The sequence below is a fragment of the Oncorhynchus tshawytscha genome, unplaced genomic scaffold (genome assembly GCF_018296145.1).
Source record: "Oncorhynchus tshawytscha isolate Ot180627B unplaced genomic scaffold, Otsh_v2.0 Un_contig_4137_pilon_pilon, whole genome shotgun sequence".
NCBI lineage: Eukaryota > Metazoa > Chordata > Actinopteri > Salmoniformes > Salmonidae > Oncorhynchus > Oncorhynchus tshawytscha.
Genome location: NW_024609430.1, coordinates 137,019 through 157,142, shown reverse-complemented (window position 1 = coordinate 157,142; position 20,124 = coordinate 137,019). Strand labels below are relative to the sequence as shown.

The window sequence follows — 20,124 nt, the reverse complement described above, 5'->3', positions numbered from 1 at the left end:
CAGGTACACACACACACACACACACCTGGAGGGAAACAACATCCAGGTACACACACACACACACACACACCTGGAGGGAAACAACATCCAGGTACACACACACACACACACACACACCTGGAGGGAAACAACATCCAGGTACACACACACACACACCTGGAGGAAACATCATCCAGGTACACACACACAAACCCAATATTTAGGAAGTTGTTCTTAATGTTTTGTAAACTCAGTGTAATATTACGTGAACTAAACAGAAAAATATATATTATTAAATAAAAATAAAATAATGAGCCATACATTGACACATCGAGTCCAAAACGTCAGTTAAAAACATAAATATAATATTAAGGTAGTTTTAAGTCTTCCAGGAACTCATCATCTTTAATTTCCTGAGGAAAGCAGTCCCTTGCTGTTATGAAAACCTTATGTTGACACCCAGAGTCATATTTTAGTTTTATTTAGTCTTTTCAACAGGTTTTTAAAGGACTTTTTAGCCTGGTATCGTAGTAATACTGGTGTCGGGACAACCCTTCACTAACACATGAAATGACATGGCCTACATAGAAGTTCTGTTGGCTGTTGAATCACATACCCAGTTGTGATTTGGCCATTTCTTCGTTGTCTAGGTGATTTCGGAACACTCGTCGTCGGACGCTGAGCAAAACCCCAACAAGATGCCCCCTTCTTCCCCCCGGCCCCCTCCCCCAAACATCCCTCCTCCCCCATTCCTTCCCCCTCCTCCCAACGTCAGCCAGGCTCCTCCTCTCATCCCACCACCAAGTAAGTCTACACCTCTCTCACTTTGTCATTCTTTCTCCCCCCCCCGTCTCTCTCTCTCTGTCTCCTCTCTCTCTCTTGTCTCCTCCCCCCTCTCTCTCTCTCTCTCTTGTCTCCTCTCTCTCTCTGTCTCCTCTCTCTCTCTCTCTGTCTCCTCTCTCTCTCTCTCTGTCTCCTCTCTCTCTCTGTCTCCTCTCTCTCTCTCTGTCTCCTCTCTCTCTCTTGTCTCCTCCCCCGTCTCTCTCTCTCTCTCTTCTCCTCTCCTCTCTCTCTCTGTCTCCTCTCTCTCTCTTGTCTCCCCCGTCTCTCTCTCTCTCTCTCTGTCTCCTCTCTCTCCCCCGTCTCTGTCTCTCTCTCTCCGTCGCTCTCTCTGTCCCCCCATCTCCTCTCTGTCCCCCCCATCTCCTCTCTCTCTCTCGTCTCCTCTCTCTCTCTTGTCTCCTCTCTCTCTCTTGTCTCCTCTCTCTCTCTCTTTCTCCTCTCTCTCTCTTTCTCCTCTCTCTCTCTTGTCTCCTCTCTCTCTCTCTTGTCTCCTCTCTCTCTCTTTCTCCTCTCTCTCTCTTGTCTTCCCCGTCGCTCTCTCTGTCCCCCCGTCTCCCTCTCTCTGTCTCCGTCTCCTCTCTCTCTCTGTCTCCTCTCTCTCTCTCCCCTCCCGTCTCCCTCTCTCTCTGTCTCCGTCTCCTCTCTCTCTCTGTCTCCTCTCTCTCTCTGTCTCTTCTCTCTCTGCCTCCTCTCTCTCTCCCCCCGTCTCTCTCTCTCTCCTGCTTTCTGTCTCTTTCCCTCTAACTTTCTCTCCCACATTCTCTCCCAGGCTCTAACTTTCTCTCCCTTTTATATATTTGTATATTCACCCTGTTTAACTTTCCCACAGAGAGGAATTTGCTAACAATTGTTTTTATTTGTTAGGAATACCTATGAATGTCCCTCCTCCTGGTAAGAACAATACTCCCAACTATACTCACTGGTACCAGACAAAATACACAATGACATTCATGATGTGGGAAAGACTGAAGAGTTCCACATATTGGTATACTATACAGGTTTTATCTGTCTCAATGTACCCAGTTAGAATGTGTCAGTGTGGTGATGTCATAATGTGGTATAGACTCAACAGTTAGAATGTGTCAGTGTGGTGATGTCATAATGTGGTATAGACTCAACAGTTAGAATGTGTCAGTGTGGAGATGTCATAATGTGGTATAGACTCAACAGTTAGAATGTGTCAGTGTGGTGATGTCATAATGTGGTATAGACTCAACAGGTAGAATGTGTGGTGTGGTGATGTCATAGTCATAATGCGGTATAGACTCAACAGTCAGAATGTGTGGTGATGTCATAGTCATAAAATGTGGTACAGACTCAACAGTTATAATGTATCAGTGTGGTGATGTCATAGTCATAATGTGGTACAGACTCAACAGTTAGAATGTGTCAGTGTGGTGATGTCATAATGTGGTATAGACTCAACAGTTAGAATGTGTCAGTGTGGTGATGTCATAATGTGGTATAGACTCAACAGTTAGAATGTGTCAGTGTGGAGATGTCATAATGTGGTATAGACTCAACAGTTAGAATGTGTCAGTGTGGTGATGTCATAATGTGGTATAGACTCAACAGGTAGAATGTGTGGTGTGGTGATGTCATAGTCATAATGCGGTATAGACTCAACAGTCAGAATGTGTGGTGATGTCATAGTCATAAAATGTGGTACAGACTCAACAGTTATAATGTATCAGTGTGGTGATGTCATAGTCATAATGTGGTATAGACTCAACAGTTAGAATGTGTCAGTGTGGTGATGTCATAATGTGGTATAGACTCAACAGTTAGAATGTGTCAGTGTGGTGATGTCATAATGTGGTATAGACTCAACAGTTAGAATGTGTCAGTGTGGTGATGTCATAATGTGGTATAGACTCAACAGTTGGAATGTGTCAGTGTGGAGATGTCATAATGCGGTATAGACTCAACAGGTAGAATGTGTGGTGTGGTGATGTCATAGTCATAATGTGGTATAGACTCAACAGTTAGAATGTGTCAGTGTGGTGATGTCATAGTCATAATGTGGTATAGACTCAACAGTTAGAATGTGTCAGTGTGGTGATGTCATAATGTGGTATAGACTCAACAGTTAGAATGTGTCAGTGTGGTGATGTCATAATGTGGTATAGACTCAACAGTTAGAATGTGTCAGTGTGGTGATGTCATAATGTGGTACAGACTCAACAGTTAGAATGTTTCAGTGTGGTGATGTCATAGTCATAATGTGGTACAGACTCAACAGTTAGAATGTGTCAGTGTGGTGATGTCATAATGTGGTATAGACTCAACAGTTAGAATGTGTCAGTGTGGTGATGTCATAATGTGGTATAGACTCAACAGGTAGAATGTGTCAGTGTGGTGATGTCATAGTCATAATGTGGTACAGACTCAACAGGTAGAATGTATCAGTGTGGTGATGTCATAATGTGGTACAGACTCAACAGGTAGAATGTGTCAGTGTGGTGATGTCATAATGTGGTATAAACTCAACAGTTATAATGTGTCTGTGTGTGTCTTAATAGTAACACTGTGTGTGTGTGCAGGTTTCCCTCCTCCCAGCGGCCCCCCTCCCTCTCTCATCCCCACCTTGGACAGGTAAGACACCTCCACAGCTCTACCTTGTAGACATGGATAGATTGAGCCCTTGCCTCTCCCCTCCTATGTACTTGTAGAGATCTAAGGCAGCGTTTACACAGGCAACCCAATTCTGATCTGTTGACTGGAAGTCTATGGGTATCTGCTAGCATGCTATGGGTATCTGCTAGCATGCTATGGGTATCTGCTAGCATGCTATGGGTATCTGCTAGCATGCTATCCATTTGTTTGTATGCTGTTCTTTGTATGACATTATAATATTTGATTATTAACCAATGATATTAGGCCACTCTTGGCCATGATTACAGACACCTGTGTCTTTTGACACTATATAAACGAGTCATCCCGCAGTGTTTGTGATTATACCCTGATGAAGACAGCTTGGCTGTCGAAACGTTGGTAATTAAATGATTGCATCTGAGTGTGCGGCTCTCTTTTATTTTCAAGCATGCTATGGGTATCTGCTATAGCATGCTATGGGTATCTGCTATAGCATGCTATGGGTATCTGCTATAGCATGCTATGGGTATCTGCTATAGCATGCTATGGGTATCTGCTATAGCATGCTATGGGTATCTGCTATAGCATGCTATGGGTATCTGCTATAGCATGCTATGGGTATCTGCTATAGCATGCTATGGGTATCTGCTATAGCATGCTATGGGTATCTGCTATAGCATGCTATGGGTATCTGCTATAGCATGCTATGGGTATCTGCTATAGCATGCTATGGGTATCTGCTATAGCATGCATGCTGCTATAGCATGCTATCTGCTATAGCATGCTATGGGTATCTGCTATAGCATGCTATGGGTATCTGCTATAGCATGCTATGGGTATCTGCTATAGCATGCTATGGGTATCTGCTATAGCATGCTATGGGTATCTGCTATAGCATGCTATGGGTATCTGCTATAGCATGCTATGGGTATCTGCTATAGCATGCTATGGGTATCTGCTATAGCATGCTATGGGTATCTGCTATAGCATGCTATGGGTATCTGCTATAGCATGCTAGTAGATACCCATCGACTTCCAGTCAACGCGCTAACTCTATTTAACATTGGCTCACGAATACCACCTCTAACGTCCTTCATGCTGGACACAGAGACATAAACATGGTGTCCACGAGTCCATCTGACTCTGGGGAAGTGGATAAAGAGCATCATTACCAGAATCCTGAAATATCCATTTAATATGATTGATTGGATCAATATGTAAATGGCATCTAAAGTATTGGTTAAAATGATCATGACGACTTTGATATATTTAACTTTTTATTTTTTATTTTTTTATTTTTTATAGCAGTGGGCATCCAGGTGGATATGATGTTCGTCCTGTTCCACCATACCCCTTCCCCACAGGTAGGGGGCGACAACACACACTATCACTTTCAATCAATATTATATTATATATAAGTCTGTCCAAAATGGATCCCTATTCCCTATGTAGTGCGCTACCGTTGACTAAGGTGCCATTTCCGATGTAGCCTCACTCTCAATCACTTTCAATTAATAATAAGTTATTATTATATTAAATGGTATTAAATCAATCCATGGGCTTCATTTAACAAGATAAATAGGATGAGTCCCAATGGGACCCAATCTGGCCTAATATAATGCATTTCTTTTAAGCAGGGTCGATAGGGCTGTGGTCAAAAGTAGTGCCCTATATAGGGAATAGGGTGCCATAGGGCTCTGGTCTAAAGTAGTGCACTATATAGGGAATAGGGTGTCATAGGGCTCTGGTCTAAAGTAGTGCACTATATAGGGAATAGGGTGTCATAGGGATCTGGTCTAAAGTAGTGCACTATATAGGGCTCCAGTTGGGAAGCACCCATTTATGAACTTGATCCAAAGTTTGATTGATATTAGGGCCGGTACGATACCAGTATTTGAAACAAACATCATTATGTTGGAAACAAACATCATTATGATGGAAAACAGCCCTGATGTTGGACAACAGTCCTGATGTATGGGTATCTGCTATAGACATGGAAGGTGTTTTAGGTGGGTACACACTGATGTTGGACAACAACCCTGATGTATGGGTATCTGCTATAGACATGGAAGGTGTTTTAGGTGGGTACACACTGATGTTGGACAACAACCCTGATGTATGGGTATCTGCTATAGACATGGAAGGTGTTTTAGGTGGGTACACACTCATATGTACACACACAATATTGTAATAATCGATCATGTTTATTGTCCCTCAGGTGGTTTCCCTCCTCCTATGACAGGTATGTCCTCATCACTACAGTATATCACTACAGTATATCACTACAGTATATCACTACAGTATATCACTACAGTATGTCCTCATCACTACAGTATATCACTACAGTATGTCCTCATCACTACAGTATATCACTACAGTATATCACTACAGTATGTCCTCATCACTACAGTATATCACTACAGTATGTCCTCATCACTACAGTATATCACTACAGTATATCACTACAGTATGTCCTCATCACTACAGTATATCACTACAGTATGTCCTCATCACTACAGTATATCACTACAGTATATCCTCATCACTACAGTATATCACTACAGTATGTCCTCATCACTACAGTATATCACTACAGTATATCCTCCTCACAGTATATCACTACAGTATATCACTACAGTATGTCCTCATCACTACAGTATATCCTCCTCCTCCTCACAGTATATCACTACAGTATATCCTCCTCCTCCTCACAGTATATCACTACAGTATATCCTCCTCCTCCTCACAGTATATCACTACAGTATATCCTCCTCCTCCTCACAGTATATCACTACAGTATATCCTCCTCCTCCTCACAGTATATCACTACAGTATATCCTCCTCCTCCTCACAGTATATCACTACAGTATATCCTCATCACGACAGTATATCACTACAGTATATCACTACAGTATATCACTACAGTATATCCTCATCATGACAGTATATCACTACAGTATATCACTACAGTATATCCTCATCACGACAGTATATCACTACAGTATATCACTACAGTATATCCTCATCACTACAGTATATCACTACAGTATATCACTACAGTATATCCTCATCACGACAGTATATCACTACAGTATATCCTCATCATGACAGTATATCAAGACAGTATATTACTACAGTATATCACTACAGTATATCCTCATCACGACAGTATATCACTACAGTATATCACTACAGTATATCCTCCTCACTACAGTATATCACTACAGTATATCTCTACAGTATATCACTACAGTATATCACTACAGTATATCCTCCTCACTACAGTATATCACTACAGTATATCTCTACAGTATATCACTACAGTATATCACTACAGTATATCCTCATCACTACAGTATATCACTACAGTATATCACTACAGTATATCCTCCTCACTACAGTATATCACTACAGTATATCACTACAGTATATCACTACAGTATATCCTCATCACGACAGTATATCACTACAGTATATCACTACAGTATATCCTCATCACGACAGTATATCACTACAGTATATCACTACAGTATATCCTCCTCCTCTCCACTACAGTATATCACTACAGTATATCCTCATCCTCTCCACTACAGTATATCACTACAGTATATCACTACAGTATATCCTCCTCCTCTCCACTACAGTATATCCTCATCCTCTCCACTACAGTATATCCTCATCCTCTCCACTACAGTATATCACTACAGTATATCCTCATCCTCTTCACTACAGTATATCTCTACAGTATATCCTCATCCTCTTCACTACTATAATGTCTCTGTCTCCAGGTGGCTAACCTCCTCCTCCTCATCCACACTACAGTATATCACTACAGTATATCCTTCTCCTCTTTGTCTCCAGGTGGCTACCCTCCTCCTATGCCAGGTGTGGTGTCTCCATGGCCTCCTATGATGGACCAGTCTAAACAGTGGGACTACTACCCTCCAGGTAAACCAGTCTAAACAGTAGTACTGCTACCCTCCAGGTAAACCCGTCTACCCTCCAGGTAAACCAGTCTAAACAGTAGTACTGCTACCCTCCAGGTAAACCAGTCTACCCTCCAGGTAAACCAGTCTAAACAGTAGTACTGCTACCCTCCAGGTAAACCAGTCTAAACAGTGGGACTACTACCCTCCAGGTAAACCAGTTTAAACAGTAGTATTGCTACCCTCCAGGTAAACCAGTTTAAACAGTGGGACTACTACCCTCCAGGTAAACCAGTCTACCCTCCAGGTAAACCAGTTTAAACAGTAGTACTGCTACCCTCCAGGTAAACCAGTCTACCCTCCAGGTAAACCAGTTTAAACAGTAGTATTGCTACCCTCCAGGTAAACCAGTCTAAACAGTAGTACTGCTACCCTCCAGGTAAAACCGTCTACCCTCCAGGTAAACCAGTCTAAACAGTAGTACTGCTACCCTCCAGGTAAACCAGTCTAAACAGTAGTACTGCTACCCTCCAGGTAAACCAGTCTACCCTCCAGGTAAACCAGTCTAAACAATAGTACTGCTACCCTCCAGGTAAACCAGTCTAAACAGTAGTGCTGCTACCCTCCAGGTAAACCAGTCTAAACAGGAGGACTGCGACCCTCCAGGTAAACCAGTCTACCCTCCGGGTAAACCAGTCTACCCTCCGGGTAAACCAGTCTACCCTCCGGGTAAACCAGTCTACCCTCCGGGTAAACCGAAACAGGAGGGTGGTATAGACAATGTATTTATTTAATGTGATCAGCGGTAGATCTGTGTAATAGCAGAATTTAAAGGTCATATCTGATTGAGCTGACCTATGCAGCGGTTACCGTGACTACGGTCTCCGTGAACACAGGAACATTGCCCTTTAAAAGGGTCATAGCTGACGAAGCAGGATCAGATTGAATCCCAGCCTTACTCTCTGTTAGTCAGCGCCTCTACAAACTGTTTTGGGGTTTCAGCTAATGTTTTTTACTAGTGAGCAACCAATCAACCTGTCAATCAATAACCAATCAGTCTGACCTGATGTTCTTTACTGTACTACTACCCATCAGGACCGGGACCGGGACCAGGACCAGGACCCAGACGGGAGGACAAGAGGGAGAAGGAGAGAGAGAGACCCAGGGAGAGACCACATGAGAGGGAGAGAGAGCGAGAGCACAGCCCCTCCACTATGGCTTACAACAGGTTAGTCGAGGACGACGAGGCCACAATGGGTTAGTCGAGGGCGACGGCGGGTTGGTCGAGGGCGACGGCGGGTTGGGCGACGGCGGGTTGGGCGACGGCGGGTTGGGCGACGGCGGGTTGGGCGACGGCGGGTTGGGCGACGGCGGGTTGGTCGAGGCGACGCGCGGGCGACGGCGGGTTGGTCGAGGGCGACGGCGGGTTGGTCGAGGGCGACGGCGGGTTGGGCGACGGCGGGTTGGGCGACGGCGGGTTGGGCGACGGCGGGTTGGTCGAGGGCGACGCGCGGGCGACGGCGGGTTGGTCGAGGACGACAGCGGGTTGGTCGAGGACGACGCGAGGGCGACAGCGGGTTGGTCGAGGACGACGCGAGGGCGACAGCGGGTTGGTCGAGGACGACGCGAGGGCGACAGCGGGTTGGTCGAGGACGACGCGAGGGCGACAGCGGGTTGGTCGAGGACGACGCGCGGGCGACAGCGGGTTGGTCGAGGACGACGCGCGGGCGACAGCGGGTTGGTCGAGGACGACGGGCGACAGGGCGACAGCGCGGGTTGGTCGAGGACGACGCGCGGGCGACAGCGGGTTGGTCGAGGACGACGCGCGGGCGACAGCGGGTTGGTCGAGGACGACGCGCGGGCGACAGCGGGTTGGTCGAGGACGACGCGCGGGCGACAGCGGGTTGGTCGAGGACGACGCGCGGGCGACAGCGGGTTGGTCGAGGACGACGCGCGGGCGACAGCGGGTTGGTCGAGGACGACGCGCGGGCGACAGCGGGTTGGTCGAGGACGACGCGCGGGCGACAGCGGGTTGGTCGAGGACGACGCGCGGGCGACAGCGGGTTGGTCGAGGACGACGCGCGGGCGACAGCGGGTTGGTCGAGGACGACGCGCGGGCGACAGCGGGTTGGTCGAGGACGACGCGCGGGCGACAGCGGGTTGGTCGAGGACGACGCGCGGGCGACAGCGGGTTGGTCGAGGACGACGCGCGGGCGACAGCGGGTTGGTCGAGGACGACGCGCGGGCGACAGCGGGTTGGTCGAGGACGACGCGCGGGCGACAGCGGGTTGGTCGAGGACGACGCGCGGGCGACAGCGGGTGGTCGAGGACGACGCGCGGGCGACAGCGGGTTGGTCGAGGACGACGCGCGGGCGACAGCGGGTTGGTCGAGGACGACGCGCGGGCGACAGCGGGTTGGTCGAGGACGACGCGCGGGCGACAGCGGGTTGGTCGAGGACGACGCGCGGGCGACAGCGGGTTGGTCGAGGACGACGCGCGGGCGACAGCGGGTTGGTCGAGGACGACGCGCGGGCGACAGCGGGTTGGTCGAGGACGACGCGAGGGCGACAGCGGGTTGGTCGAGGACGACGCGAGGGCGACAGCGGGTTGGTCGAGGACGACGGCGGGTTGGTCGAGGACGACGCGAGGGCGACGGCGGGTTGGTCGAGGACGACGGCGGGTTGGTCGAGGACGACGCGAGGGCGACGGCGGGTTGGTCGAGGACGACGGCGGGTTGGTCGAGGACGACGCGAGGGCGACGGCGGGTTGGTCGAGGACGACGCGAGGGCGACGGCGGGTTGGTCGAGGACGACGCGAGGGCGACGGCGGGTTGGTCGAGGACGACGCGAGGGCGACGGCGGGTTGGTCGAGGACGACGCGAGGGCGACGGCGGGTTGGTCGAGGACGACAGCGGGTTGGTCGAGGACGACGCGAGGGCGACAGCGGGTTGGTCGAGGACGACGCGAGGGCGACAGCGGGTCGGTCGAGGACGACGCGAGGGCGACAGCGGGTTGGTCGAGGGCGACGCGAGGGCGACAGCGGGTTGGTCGAGGACGACGCGCGGGCGACAGCGGGTTGGTCGAGGACGACGCGCGGGCGACAGCGGGTTGGTCGAGGACGACGCGCGGGCGACAGCGGGTTGGTCGAGGACGACGCGCGGGCGACAGCGGGTTGGTCGAGGACGACGCGCGGGCGACAGCGGGTTGGTCGAGGACGACGCGCGGGCGACAGCGGGTTGGTCGAGGACGACGCGCGGGCGACAGCGGGTTGGTCGAGGACGACGCGCGGGCGACAGCGGGTTGGTCGAGGACGACGCGCGGGCGACAGCGGGTTGGTCGAGGACGACGCGCGGGCGACAGCGGGTTGGTCGAGGACGACGCGCGGGCGACAGCGGGTTGGTCGAGGACGACGCGCGGGCGACAGCGGGTTGGTCGAGGACGACGCGCGGGCGACAGCGGGTTGGTCGAGGACGACGCGCGGGCGACAGCGGGTTGGTCGAGGACGACGCGCGGGCGACAGCGGGTTGGTCGAGGACGACGCGCGGGCGACAGCGGGTTGGTCGAGGACGACGCGCGGGCGACAGCGGGTTGGTCGAGGACGACGCGGGGCGACAGCGGGTTGGTCGAGGACGACGCGCGGGCGACAGCGGGTTGGTCGAGGACGACGCGCGGGCGACAGCGGGTTGGTCGAGGACGACGCGCGGGCGACAGCGGGTTGGTCGAGGACGACGCGCGGGCGACAGCGGGTTGGTCGAGGACGACGCGCGGGCGACAGCGGGTTGGTCGAGGACGACGCGCGGGCGACAGCGGGTTGGTCGAGGACGACGCGCGGGCGACAGCGGGTTGGTCGAGGACGACGCGCGGGCGACAGCGGGTTGGTCGAGGACGACGCGAGGGCGACAGCGGGTTGGTCGAGGACGACGCGCGGGCGACAGCGGGTTGGTCGAGGACGACGCGCGGGCGACAGCGGGTTGGTCGAGGACGACGCGCGGGCGACGGCGGGTTGGTCGAGGACGACGCGAGGGCGACGGCGGGTTGGTCGAGGACGACGGCGGGTTGGTCGAGGACGACGCGAGGGCGACGGCGGGTTGGTCGAGGACGACGGCGGGTTGGTCGAGGACGACGCGAGGGCGACGGCGGGTTGGTCGAGGACGACGGCGGGTTGGTCGAGGACGACGCGAGGGCGACGGCGGGTTGGTCGAGGACGACGCGAGGCGACGGCGGGTTGGTCGAGGACGACGCGCGAGGCGACGGCGGGTTGGTCGAGGACGACGCGAGGGCGACGGCGGGTTGGTCGAGGACGACGCGAGGGCGACGGCGGGTTGGTCGAGGACGACAGCGGGTTGGTCGAGGACGACGCGAGGGCGACAGCGGGTTGGTCGAGGACGACGCGAGGGCGACAGCGGGTTGGTCGAGGACGACGCGAGGGCGACAGCGGGTTGGTCGAGGACGACGCGAGGGCGACAGCGGGTTGGTCGAGGACGACGCGCGGGCGACAGCGGGTTGGTCGAGGACGACGCGCGGGCGACAGCGGGTTGGTCGAGGACGACGCGCGGGCGACAGCGGGTTGGTCGAGGACGACGCGCGGGCGACAGCGGGTTGGTCGAGGACGACGCGCGGGCGACAGCGGGTTGGTCGAGGACGACGCGCGGGCGACAGCGGGTTGGTCGAGGACGACGCGCGGGCGACAGCGGGTTGGTCGAGGACGACGCGCGGGCGACAGCGGGTTGGTCGAGGACGACGCGCGGGCGACAGCGGGTTGGTCGAGGACGACGCGCGGGCGACAGCGGGTTGGTCGAGGACGACGCGCGGGCGACAGCGGGTTGGTCGAGGACGACGCGCGGGCGACAGCGGGTTGGTCGAGGACGACGCGCGGGCGACAGCGGGTTGGTCGAGGACGACGCGCGGGCGACAGCGGGTTGGTCGAGGACGACGCGCGGGCGACAGCGGGTTGGTCGAGGACGACGCGCGGGCGACAGCGGGTTGGTCGAGGACGACGCGCGGGCGACAGCGGGTTGGTCGAGGACGACGCGCGGGCGACAGCGGGTTGGTCGAGGACGACGCGAGGGCGACAGCGGGTTGGTCGAGGACGACGCGAGGGCGACAGCGGGTTGGTCGAGGACGACGCGAGGGCGACAGCGGGTTGGTCGAGGACGACGCGCGGGCGACAGCGGGTTGGTCGAGGACGACGCGCGGGCGACAGCGGGTTGGTCGAGGACGACGCGCGGGCGACAGCGGGTTGGTCGAGGACGACGCGAGGGCGACAGCGGGTTGGTCGAGGACGACGCGAGGGCGACAGCGGGTTGGTCGAGGACGACGCGAGGGCGACAGCGGGTTAGTCGAGGACGACAGCGGGTTAGTCGAGGGCGCCGCGCGGGCGACAGCGGGTTGGTCGAGGACGACGCGCGGCGACAGCGGGTTGGTCGAGGACGACGCGAGGGCGACAGCGGGTTGGTCGAGGACGACGCGAGGGCGACAGCGGGTTGGTCGAGGACGACGCGAGGGCGACAGCGGGTTGGTCGAGGACGACGCGAGGGCGACAGCGGGTTGGTCGAGGACGACGCGCGGGCGACAGCGGGTTGGTCGAGGACGACAGCGGGTTAGTCGAGGACGACAGCGGGTTAGTCGAGGACGACAGCGGGTTAGTCGAGGACGACAGCGGGTTAGTCGAGGACGACAGCGGGTTAGTCGAGGACGACGCGCGGGCGACAGCGGGTTAGTCGGACGACGCGCGGGCGACAGCGGGTTAGTCGAGGGCGACAGCGGGTTAGTCGAGGGCGACAGCGGGTTAGTCGAGGGCGACAGCGGGTTAGTCGAGGGCGACAGCGGGTTAGTCGAGGGCGACAGCGGGTTAGTCAAGGACGACAGCGGGTTGGTCGAGGACGACAGCGGGTTAGTCGAGGACGACGCGCGGCGACAGCGGGTTAGTCGAGGACGACGCGCGGGCGACAGCGGGTTAGTCGAGGACGACAGCGGGTTGTCGCGGGCGACAGCGGGTTAGTCGAGGACGACAGCGGGTTAGTCGAGGACGACGCGCGGGCGACAGCGGGTTAGTTGAGGACGACAGCGGGTTAGTCGAGGACGACGCGCGGGCGACAGCGGGTTAGTCGAGGACGACGCGCGGGCGACAGCGGGTTAGTCGAGGGCGACAGCGGGTTAGTCGAGGGCGACAGCGGGTTAGTCGGACGACAGCGGGTTAGTCGGACGACGCGCGGACGACAGCGGGCTAGTCGAGGACGACGCGCAGGCGACAGAGGGTTAGTCGAGGACGACGCGCAGGCGACAGAGGGTTAGTCGAGGACGACGCGGGCGACAGAGGGTTAGTCGAGGGCGACGGCGGGTTAGTCGAGGGCGACGGCGGGTTAGTCGAGGGCGACGGCGGGTTAGTCGAGGGCGACGGCGGGTTAGTCGAGGACGACGGCGGGTTAGTCGAGGACGACGGCGGGTTAGTCGAGGACGACGCGCGGGCGACAGCGGGTTAGTCGAGGGCGACAGCGGGTTAGTCGAGGACGACGCGCGGGCGACAGCGGGTTAGTCGAGGACGACGCGCGGGCGACAGCGGGTTAGTCGAGGACGACAGCGGGTTGTCGCTGGCGACAGCGGGTTAGTCGAGGACGACAGCGGGTTAGTCGAGGACGACGCGCGGGCGACAGCGGGTTAGTCGAGGACGACAGCGGGTTAGTCGAGGACGACGCGCGGGCGACAGCGGGTTAGTCGTGGGCGACAGCGGGTTAGTCGTGGGCGACAGCGGGTTAGTCGAGGCGACGCGCGGGCGACAGCGGGTTAGTCGAGGGGACGACGCGCGGGCGACAGCGGGTTAGTCGAGGGCGACAGCGGGTTAGTCGAGGGCGACAGCGGGTTAGTCGGACGACGCGCGGACGACAGCGGGCTAGTCGAGGACGACGCGCGGGCGACAGCGGGTTAGTCGAGGGCGACAGCGGGTTAGTCGGACGACGCGCGGACGACAGCGGGCTAGTCGAGGACGACGCGCAGGCGACAGCGGGTTAGTCGAGGACGATGCGCGGGCGACAGCGGGTTAGTCGAGGACGACGCGGGCGACAGCGGGTTAGTCGAGGGCGACGCGGGCGGCAGTGTTCTAACAGTATATCTTCCCCCACTGTCCCTGTCCCAGTACCGGGCTCGGACCAGTGGTCCGGGTTGGGCGACGGCGGGTTGGGCGACGGCGGGTTGGTCGAGGGCGACGGCGGGTTGGGCGAGGGCGACGGCGGGTTAGTCGAGGGCGACGGCGGGTTGGGCGACGGCGGGTTGGGCGACGGCGGGTTGGTCGAGGGTGACGGCGGGTTGGTCGAGGGCGACGCGAGGGCGACGGCGGGTTGGTAGGGGGCGACGGCGGGTTGGTAGGGGGCGACGGCGGGTTGGTCGAGGGCGACGGCGGGTTGGTCGAGGGCGACGGCGGGTTGGTCGAGGGCGACAGCGGGTTAGTCGGACGACGCGCGGACGACAGCGGGTTAGTCGGACGACGCGCGGACGACAGCGGGCTAGTCGAGGACGACGCGCAGGCGACAGAGGGTTAGTCGAGGACGACGCGCAGGCGACAGCGGGTTAGTCGAGGACGACGCGCAGGCGACAGCGGGTTAGTCGAGGACGACGCGGGCGACAGAGGGTTAGTCGAGGACGACGCGGGCGACAGAGGGTTAGTCGAGGGCGACGGCGGGTTAGTCGAGGGCGACGGCGGGTTAGTCGAGGGCGACGGCGGGTTAGTCGAGGGCGACGGCGGGTTAGTCGAGGACGACGGCGGGTTAGTCGGACGACGGCGGGTTAGTCGAGGACGACGCGCGGGCGACAGCGGGTTAGTCGAGGACGACAGCGGGTTGTCGCGGGCGACAGCGGGTTAGCCGAGGACGACAGCGGGTTAGTCGAGGGCGACAGCAGGTTAGTCGAGGACGACGCGCGGGCGACAGCGGGTTAGTCGAGGACGACGCGCGGGCGACAGCGGGTTGTCGCGGGCGACAGCGGGTTAGTCGAGGACGACAGCGGGTTAGTCGAGGACGACAGCGGGTTAGTCGAGGACGACAGCGGGTTAGTCGAGGACGACGCGCGGGCGACAGCGGGTTAGTCGAGGACGACAGCGGGTTAGTCGAGGGGACGACGCGCGGGCGACAGCGGGTTAGTCGTGGGCGACAGCGGGTTAGTCGTGGGCGACAGCGGGTTAGTCGTGGGCGACAGCGGGTTAGTCGAGGGCGACAGCGGGTTAGTCGAGGACGACGCGCGGGCGACAGCGGGTTAGTCGAGGACGACGCGCGGGCGACAGCGGGTTAGTCGAGGGCGACAGCGGGTTAGTCGGACGACGCGCGGACGACAGCGGGCTAGTCGAGGACGACGCGCAGGCGACAGCGGGTTAGTCGAGGACGACGCGCAGGCGACAGCGGGTTAGTCGAGGACGACGCGCGGGCGACAGCGGGTTAGTCGAGGACGACGCGGGCGACAGCGGGTTAGTCGAGGGCGACGCGGGCGGCAGTGTTCTAACAGTATATCTTCCCCCACTGTCCCTGTCCCAGTACCGGGCTCGGACCAGTGGTCCTCTGCTCGCTAACACAAGTGAACGCATTCCTTGGCAAGGCACAAACCAGTTGAGCTATAGAAACATATTGAATACGATAGCTAGCTGTGGAGTGCGCATACAGCACATTCTTTTTTAATATATATTTTTATTTTATTTATTTTATTTTGAATTTTACTCCCTTTTCTCCCCAATTTCGTGGTATCCAATTGTTTTAGTAGCCAACGACCAACAGATTGGCACACCTCATCTCACTGTCCAATCAGAAAAGATCTGTTTAACTTCTTATGGGCAGGCTGTGACATTACAGAGCGTGAAATTCAAATGACAGAAATATAAATATTTAACATTCATGTAAATACAAGTGTTATACATCAAAGTAAAGCTTAACTTCTTGTTAATTAATTATTGTTAGTCCAGCCGCTGTGTCAGATTTCAAAAAGGCTTTACATCGAAAGCACACCACGCAATTATCTGAGGACAGCGCCCCGCTTACAAAAGCATGAAAACAGTTTTCAACCAGGCAGGTGCGACACGAAAGTCAGAAATAGTAATATAATAAATGCCTTACCTTTGAAGATCTTCTTCTGTTGACACTCCAATAGGTCCCAGTTACATCACAAATGGTCCTTTTGTTTGATAAAGTCCTTCTTTATATCCATAAAAACTCAGTTTAGCTGGTCGAGCTTCAGTCAATAATCCACCCAGTTTCCCTCCATCAAAATGCATACAAAATGCATACAAAATGAATCCCAAACATTACTAATAAACTTATCAAAACAACGTTTAATAATCAAACCTCAGGTACCCTAATAAGTAAATAAACGATCAAATTTAAGACGGAGAATAGTATGTTCATTACCTGAGATAAATAACAAAACACACGTGGAAACACTACAGCCAAAATGCCTCTTAGAAAAACTACAACTTCTTGCTCATTTTTCCAAAACTCAGCCTGAATCTCTTTCTAAAGACTGTTGACATCTAGTGGAAGCCCTAGGAACTGCAACCTGGGAGGACTTCGCCTCGTAAAAAACATGAAAGACATTGAAAACAGTGGTATTATTTTAACAGTTTCAGAAACGTTAGAGTGTTTTCTATCCAAATCTACCAATTATATGCAAATCCTAGCTTCTGGGCCTGAGTAACAGGCACTTTACTTTGGGCACGCTTTTCATCCAGACATGAGACATGAAAATACTGCCCCCTACAACGACCGACAGATTGACACAACTCATCTCACTGTCCAATCAGAAAAGATCTGTTTAACAACGACCAGATTGAACTGTGAGTTGTTTCAATCAGAAAAGATGATTAGTCATGTCACTGTCCAGCGTCCAATGAGATATTCTGTCTGGTCTCCATAGTGACGAGGAGCGGTACCGTGGTTACCGGGAGTACCAAGCGGAGCGTGGCTACAGCGGCGGTGACCGTGGAGGAGGTGACCGTGGAGGGGGGGAGCGTGGCGGCGTAGACCGCGGAGGTGACCGTGGAGGGGGGGAGCGTGGCGGTGACCGTGGGAGTGGTGGTGAGCGTGGTGGTGGAGGCGGCGAGCGCCACAGAGACAGGTCGAGCCGTGAGAAGGAGGAGAGACACAGAGAGAGAAGACACAGAGAGAAGGAGGAGGGGAGACACAAGTCATCACGCAGGTACGCCCCACACTCACTCACTCTCTCTCATACACACACACATTATTTCACCTCTTTGTTGTATCAGAATCAGAACTGTCTTCCTCTCCTCTCTCTGTCTCTCTCTCCTCTCTGTCTCTCTCTCTCTCTCCTGTCTCTCCTCTCTGTCTCTCTCTCTCTCCTGTCTCTCTCCTGTCTCTCCTCTCTGTCTCTCTCTCTCTCTGTCTCTCTCTCTCTCTGTCTCTCTCTCTCTCTGTCTCTCTCTCCTCTCTCTCTCTCTCCTGTCTCTCCTCTCTGTCTCTCTCTCTCTCCTGTCTCTCTCCTGTCTCTCCTCTCTGTCTCTCTCTCTCTCCTGTCTCTCTCCTGTCTCTCCTCTCTGTCTCTGTCTCTTTCCCTCCCCCTCTCTCTGTCTCTCTCTCACTCACTCTCTCTCTCTGTCTCTCTCCCTCCCCCTCTTTCTCACTCTGAGCAGTAGCAGCAGGAGGAGACATGATAGTGAAGAAGGAGACGGTCACAGGAGACACAAACACAAGAAGAGCAAGAGGAGCAAGGAGGGCAAGGAACCTAGTGATGACATGGGAGGAGACCAGGAGAACCAGGACACCATGGAGTGATGAAGAGAACACCCTCCTCTCCCTCTGTCCCTCTTCATCTCTCTCTCTCTCTACATGGGAGGAGACCAGGAGAACCAGGACACCATGGAGTGATGAAGAGAACACCCTCCTCTCCCTCTGTCCCTCTTCATCTCTCTCTCTCTGTCTACGTGGGAGGAGACCAGGAGAACCAGGACACCATGGAGTGATGAAGAGAACACCCTCCTCTCCCTCTGTCCCTCTTCATCTCTCTCTCTCTCTGTCTACGTGGGAGGAGACCAGGACACCATGGAGTGATGAAGAGAACACCTTCCTCTCCCTCTGTCCCTCTTCATCTCTCTCTCTCTCTCTACATGGGAGGAGACCAGGAGAACCAGGACACCATGGAGTGATGAAGAGAACACCCTCCTCTCCCTCTCCTCATCTCTCTCCCTCTGTTTCCCTCTATACGTCCCTCCATCTTTCTCTCTCTCCTCTCTCCCTCAGAGCACTGTTGTAGTTGATCATGCTCAGAGATCATTGTTGTTTACCCGTTCCCTTCGTAGTCATGATGATCATAAACAACCCTCATCTTCTGTCATTTATTTTCGTCCCTCTATTTTCTTAACCAAACACCTCGCTGAAAGATGTCAATTTGTTGAATTAAAAAACAAGCTTTTGATAACTTCTGTGTGTTGGGTGGTTTCTGTGTGTTGGGTGCTTTCTGTGTGTGGCTGGTTGGTGTGTGTGTGTGGCTGGTTGGTGTGTGTGTGTGGCTGGTTGGTGTGTGTGTGTGGCTGGTTGGTGTGTGTGGCTGGTTGGTGTGTGTGTGTGGCTGGTTGGTGTGTGTGTGTGTGGCTGGTTGGTGTGTGTGTGTGGCTGGTTGGTGTGTGTGTGTGGCTGGTTGGTGTGTGTGTGTGGCTGGTTGGTGTGTGTGTGTGGCTGGTTGGTGTGTGTGTGTGGCTGGTTGGTGTGTGTGTGTGGCTGGTTGGTGTGTGTGTGTGTGCAGGTTGGTGTGTGTGTGTGGCCGGGTGGTTTCTGTGTGTGTGAGGCTGGGTGGTTTCTGTGTGTGTGAGGCTGGGTGGTTTCTGTTTTATTTATTTTTTATTTCACCTTTATTTAACCAGGTAGGCTAGTTGAGAACAAGTTCTCATTTGCGACTGCGACCTGGCCAAGATAAAGCATAGCAGTGTGAACAGACAACACAGAGTTACACATGGAGTAAACAATTAACAAGTCAATAACACAGTAGAAAACAAAGGGGGAGTCTATATACAATGTGTGCAAAAGGCATGAGGAGGTAGGCGAATAATTACAATTTTGCAGATTAATAACACTGGAGTGATAAATGATCAGATGGTCATGTACAGGTAGAGATATTGGTGTGCAAAAGAGCAGAAAAGTAAATAAATAAAAACAGTATGGGGATGAGGTAGGTAAAAATGGGTGGGCTATTTACCGATAGACTGTACAGCTGCAGCGATCGGTTAACTGCTCAGATAGCAGATGTTTGAAGTTGGTGAGGGAGATAAAAGTCTCCAACTTCAGCGATTTTTGCAATTCGTTCCAGTCACAGGCAGCAGAGAACTGGAATGAAAGGCGGCCAAATGAGGTGTTGGCTTTAGGGATGATCAGTGAGATACACCTGCTGGAGCGCGTGCTACGGATGGGTGTTGCCATCGTGACCAGTGAACTGAGATAAGGCGGAGCTTTACCTAGCATGGACTTGTAGATGACCTGGAGCCAGTGGGTCTGGCGACGAATATGTACCGAGGGCCAGCCGACTAGAGCATACAAGTCGCAGTGGTGGGTGGTATAAGGTGCTTTAGTGACAAAACGGATGGCACTGTGATAAACTGCATCCAGTTTGCTGAGTAGAGTGTTGGAAGCAATTTTGTAGATGACAACGCCGAAGTCGAGGATTGGTAGGATAGTCCGTTTTACTAGGGTAAGTTTGGCGGCGTGAGTGAAGGAGGCTTTGTTGCGGAATAGAAAGCCGATTCTTGATTTGATTTTCGATTGGAGATGTTTGATATGAGTCTGGAAGGAGAGTTTACAGTC

General features: G+C 54.2%; 1 protein-coding gene across 2 annotated transcripts; it reads left to right on the top strand.

Moving 5' to 3' along the window:
• Positions 1-2,521: 2,521 nt before the first annotated feature.
• LOC121844775 (pre-mRNA 3'-end-processing factor FIP1-like) lies at positions 2,522-18,748 on the top strand. Of its 2 annotated transcripts, XM_042315267.1 has the most exons (8): positions 2,522-3,417; positions 4,723-4,781; positions 5,636-5,659; positions 7,279-7,365; positions 8,439-8,571; positions 17,231-17,512; positions 17,964-18,066; positions 18,160-18,748. In XM_042315267.1, exons 1-8 carry the CDS (start codon positions 3,272-3,274, stop codon positions 18,196-18,198), a joined length of 873 nt encoding a protein of 290 aa, XP_042171201.1. In that variant the 5' UTR covers positions 2,522-3,271; the 3' UTR covers positions 18,199-18,748. The 2 variants fall into 2 exon arrangements, with proteins under 2 accessions (XP_042171201.1, XP_042171202.1); XM_042315268.1 differs by having other exon boundaries at positions 2,523-3,417; positions 8,445-8,571; positions 17,964-18,748.
• Positions 18,749-20,124: the final 1,376 nt, after the last annotated feature.

Coding starts and splice junctions, on each gene's coding strand:
- LOC121844775 (XM_042315267.1), top strand. CDS start 3,272: ATGTGTCAGTGTGGTGATGTCATAATGTGGTATAAACTCAACAGTTAT. Junction 7,366..8,438: donor GTGGGACTACTACCCTCCAG/GTAAACCAGTCT, acceptor ACTACCCATCAG/GACCGGGACCGGGACCAGGA. Junction 17,513..17,963: donor AGACACAAGTCATCACGCAG/GTACGCCCCACA, acceptor CACTCTGAGCAG/TAGCAGCAGGAGGAGACATG.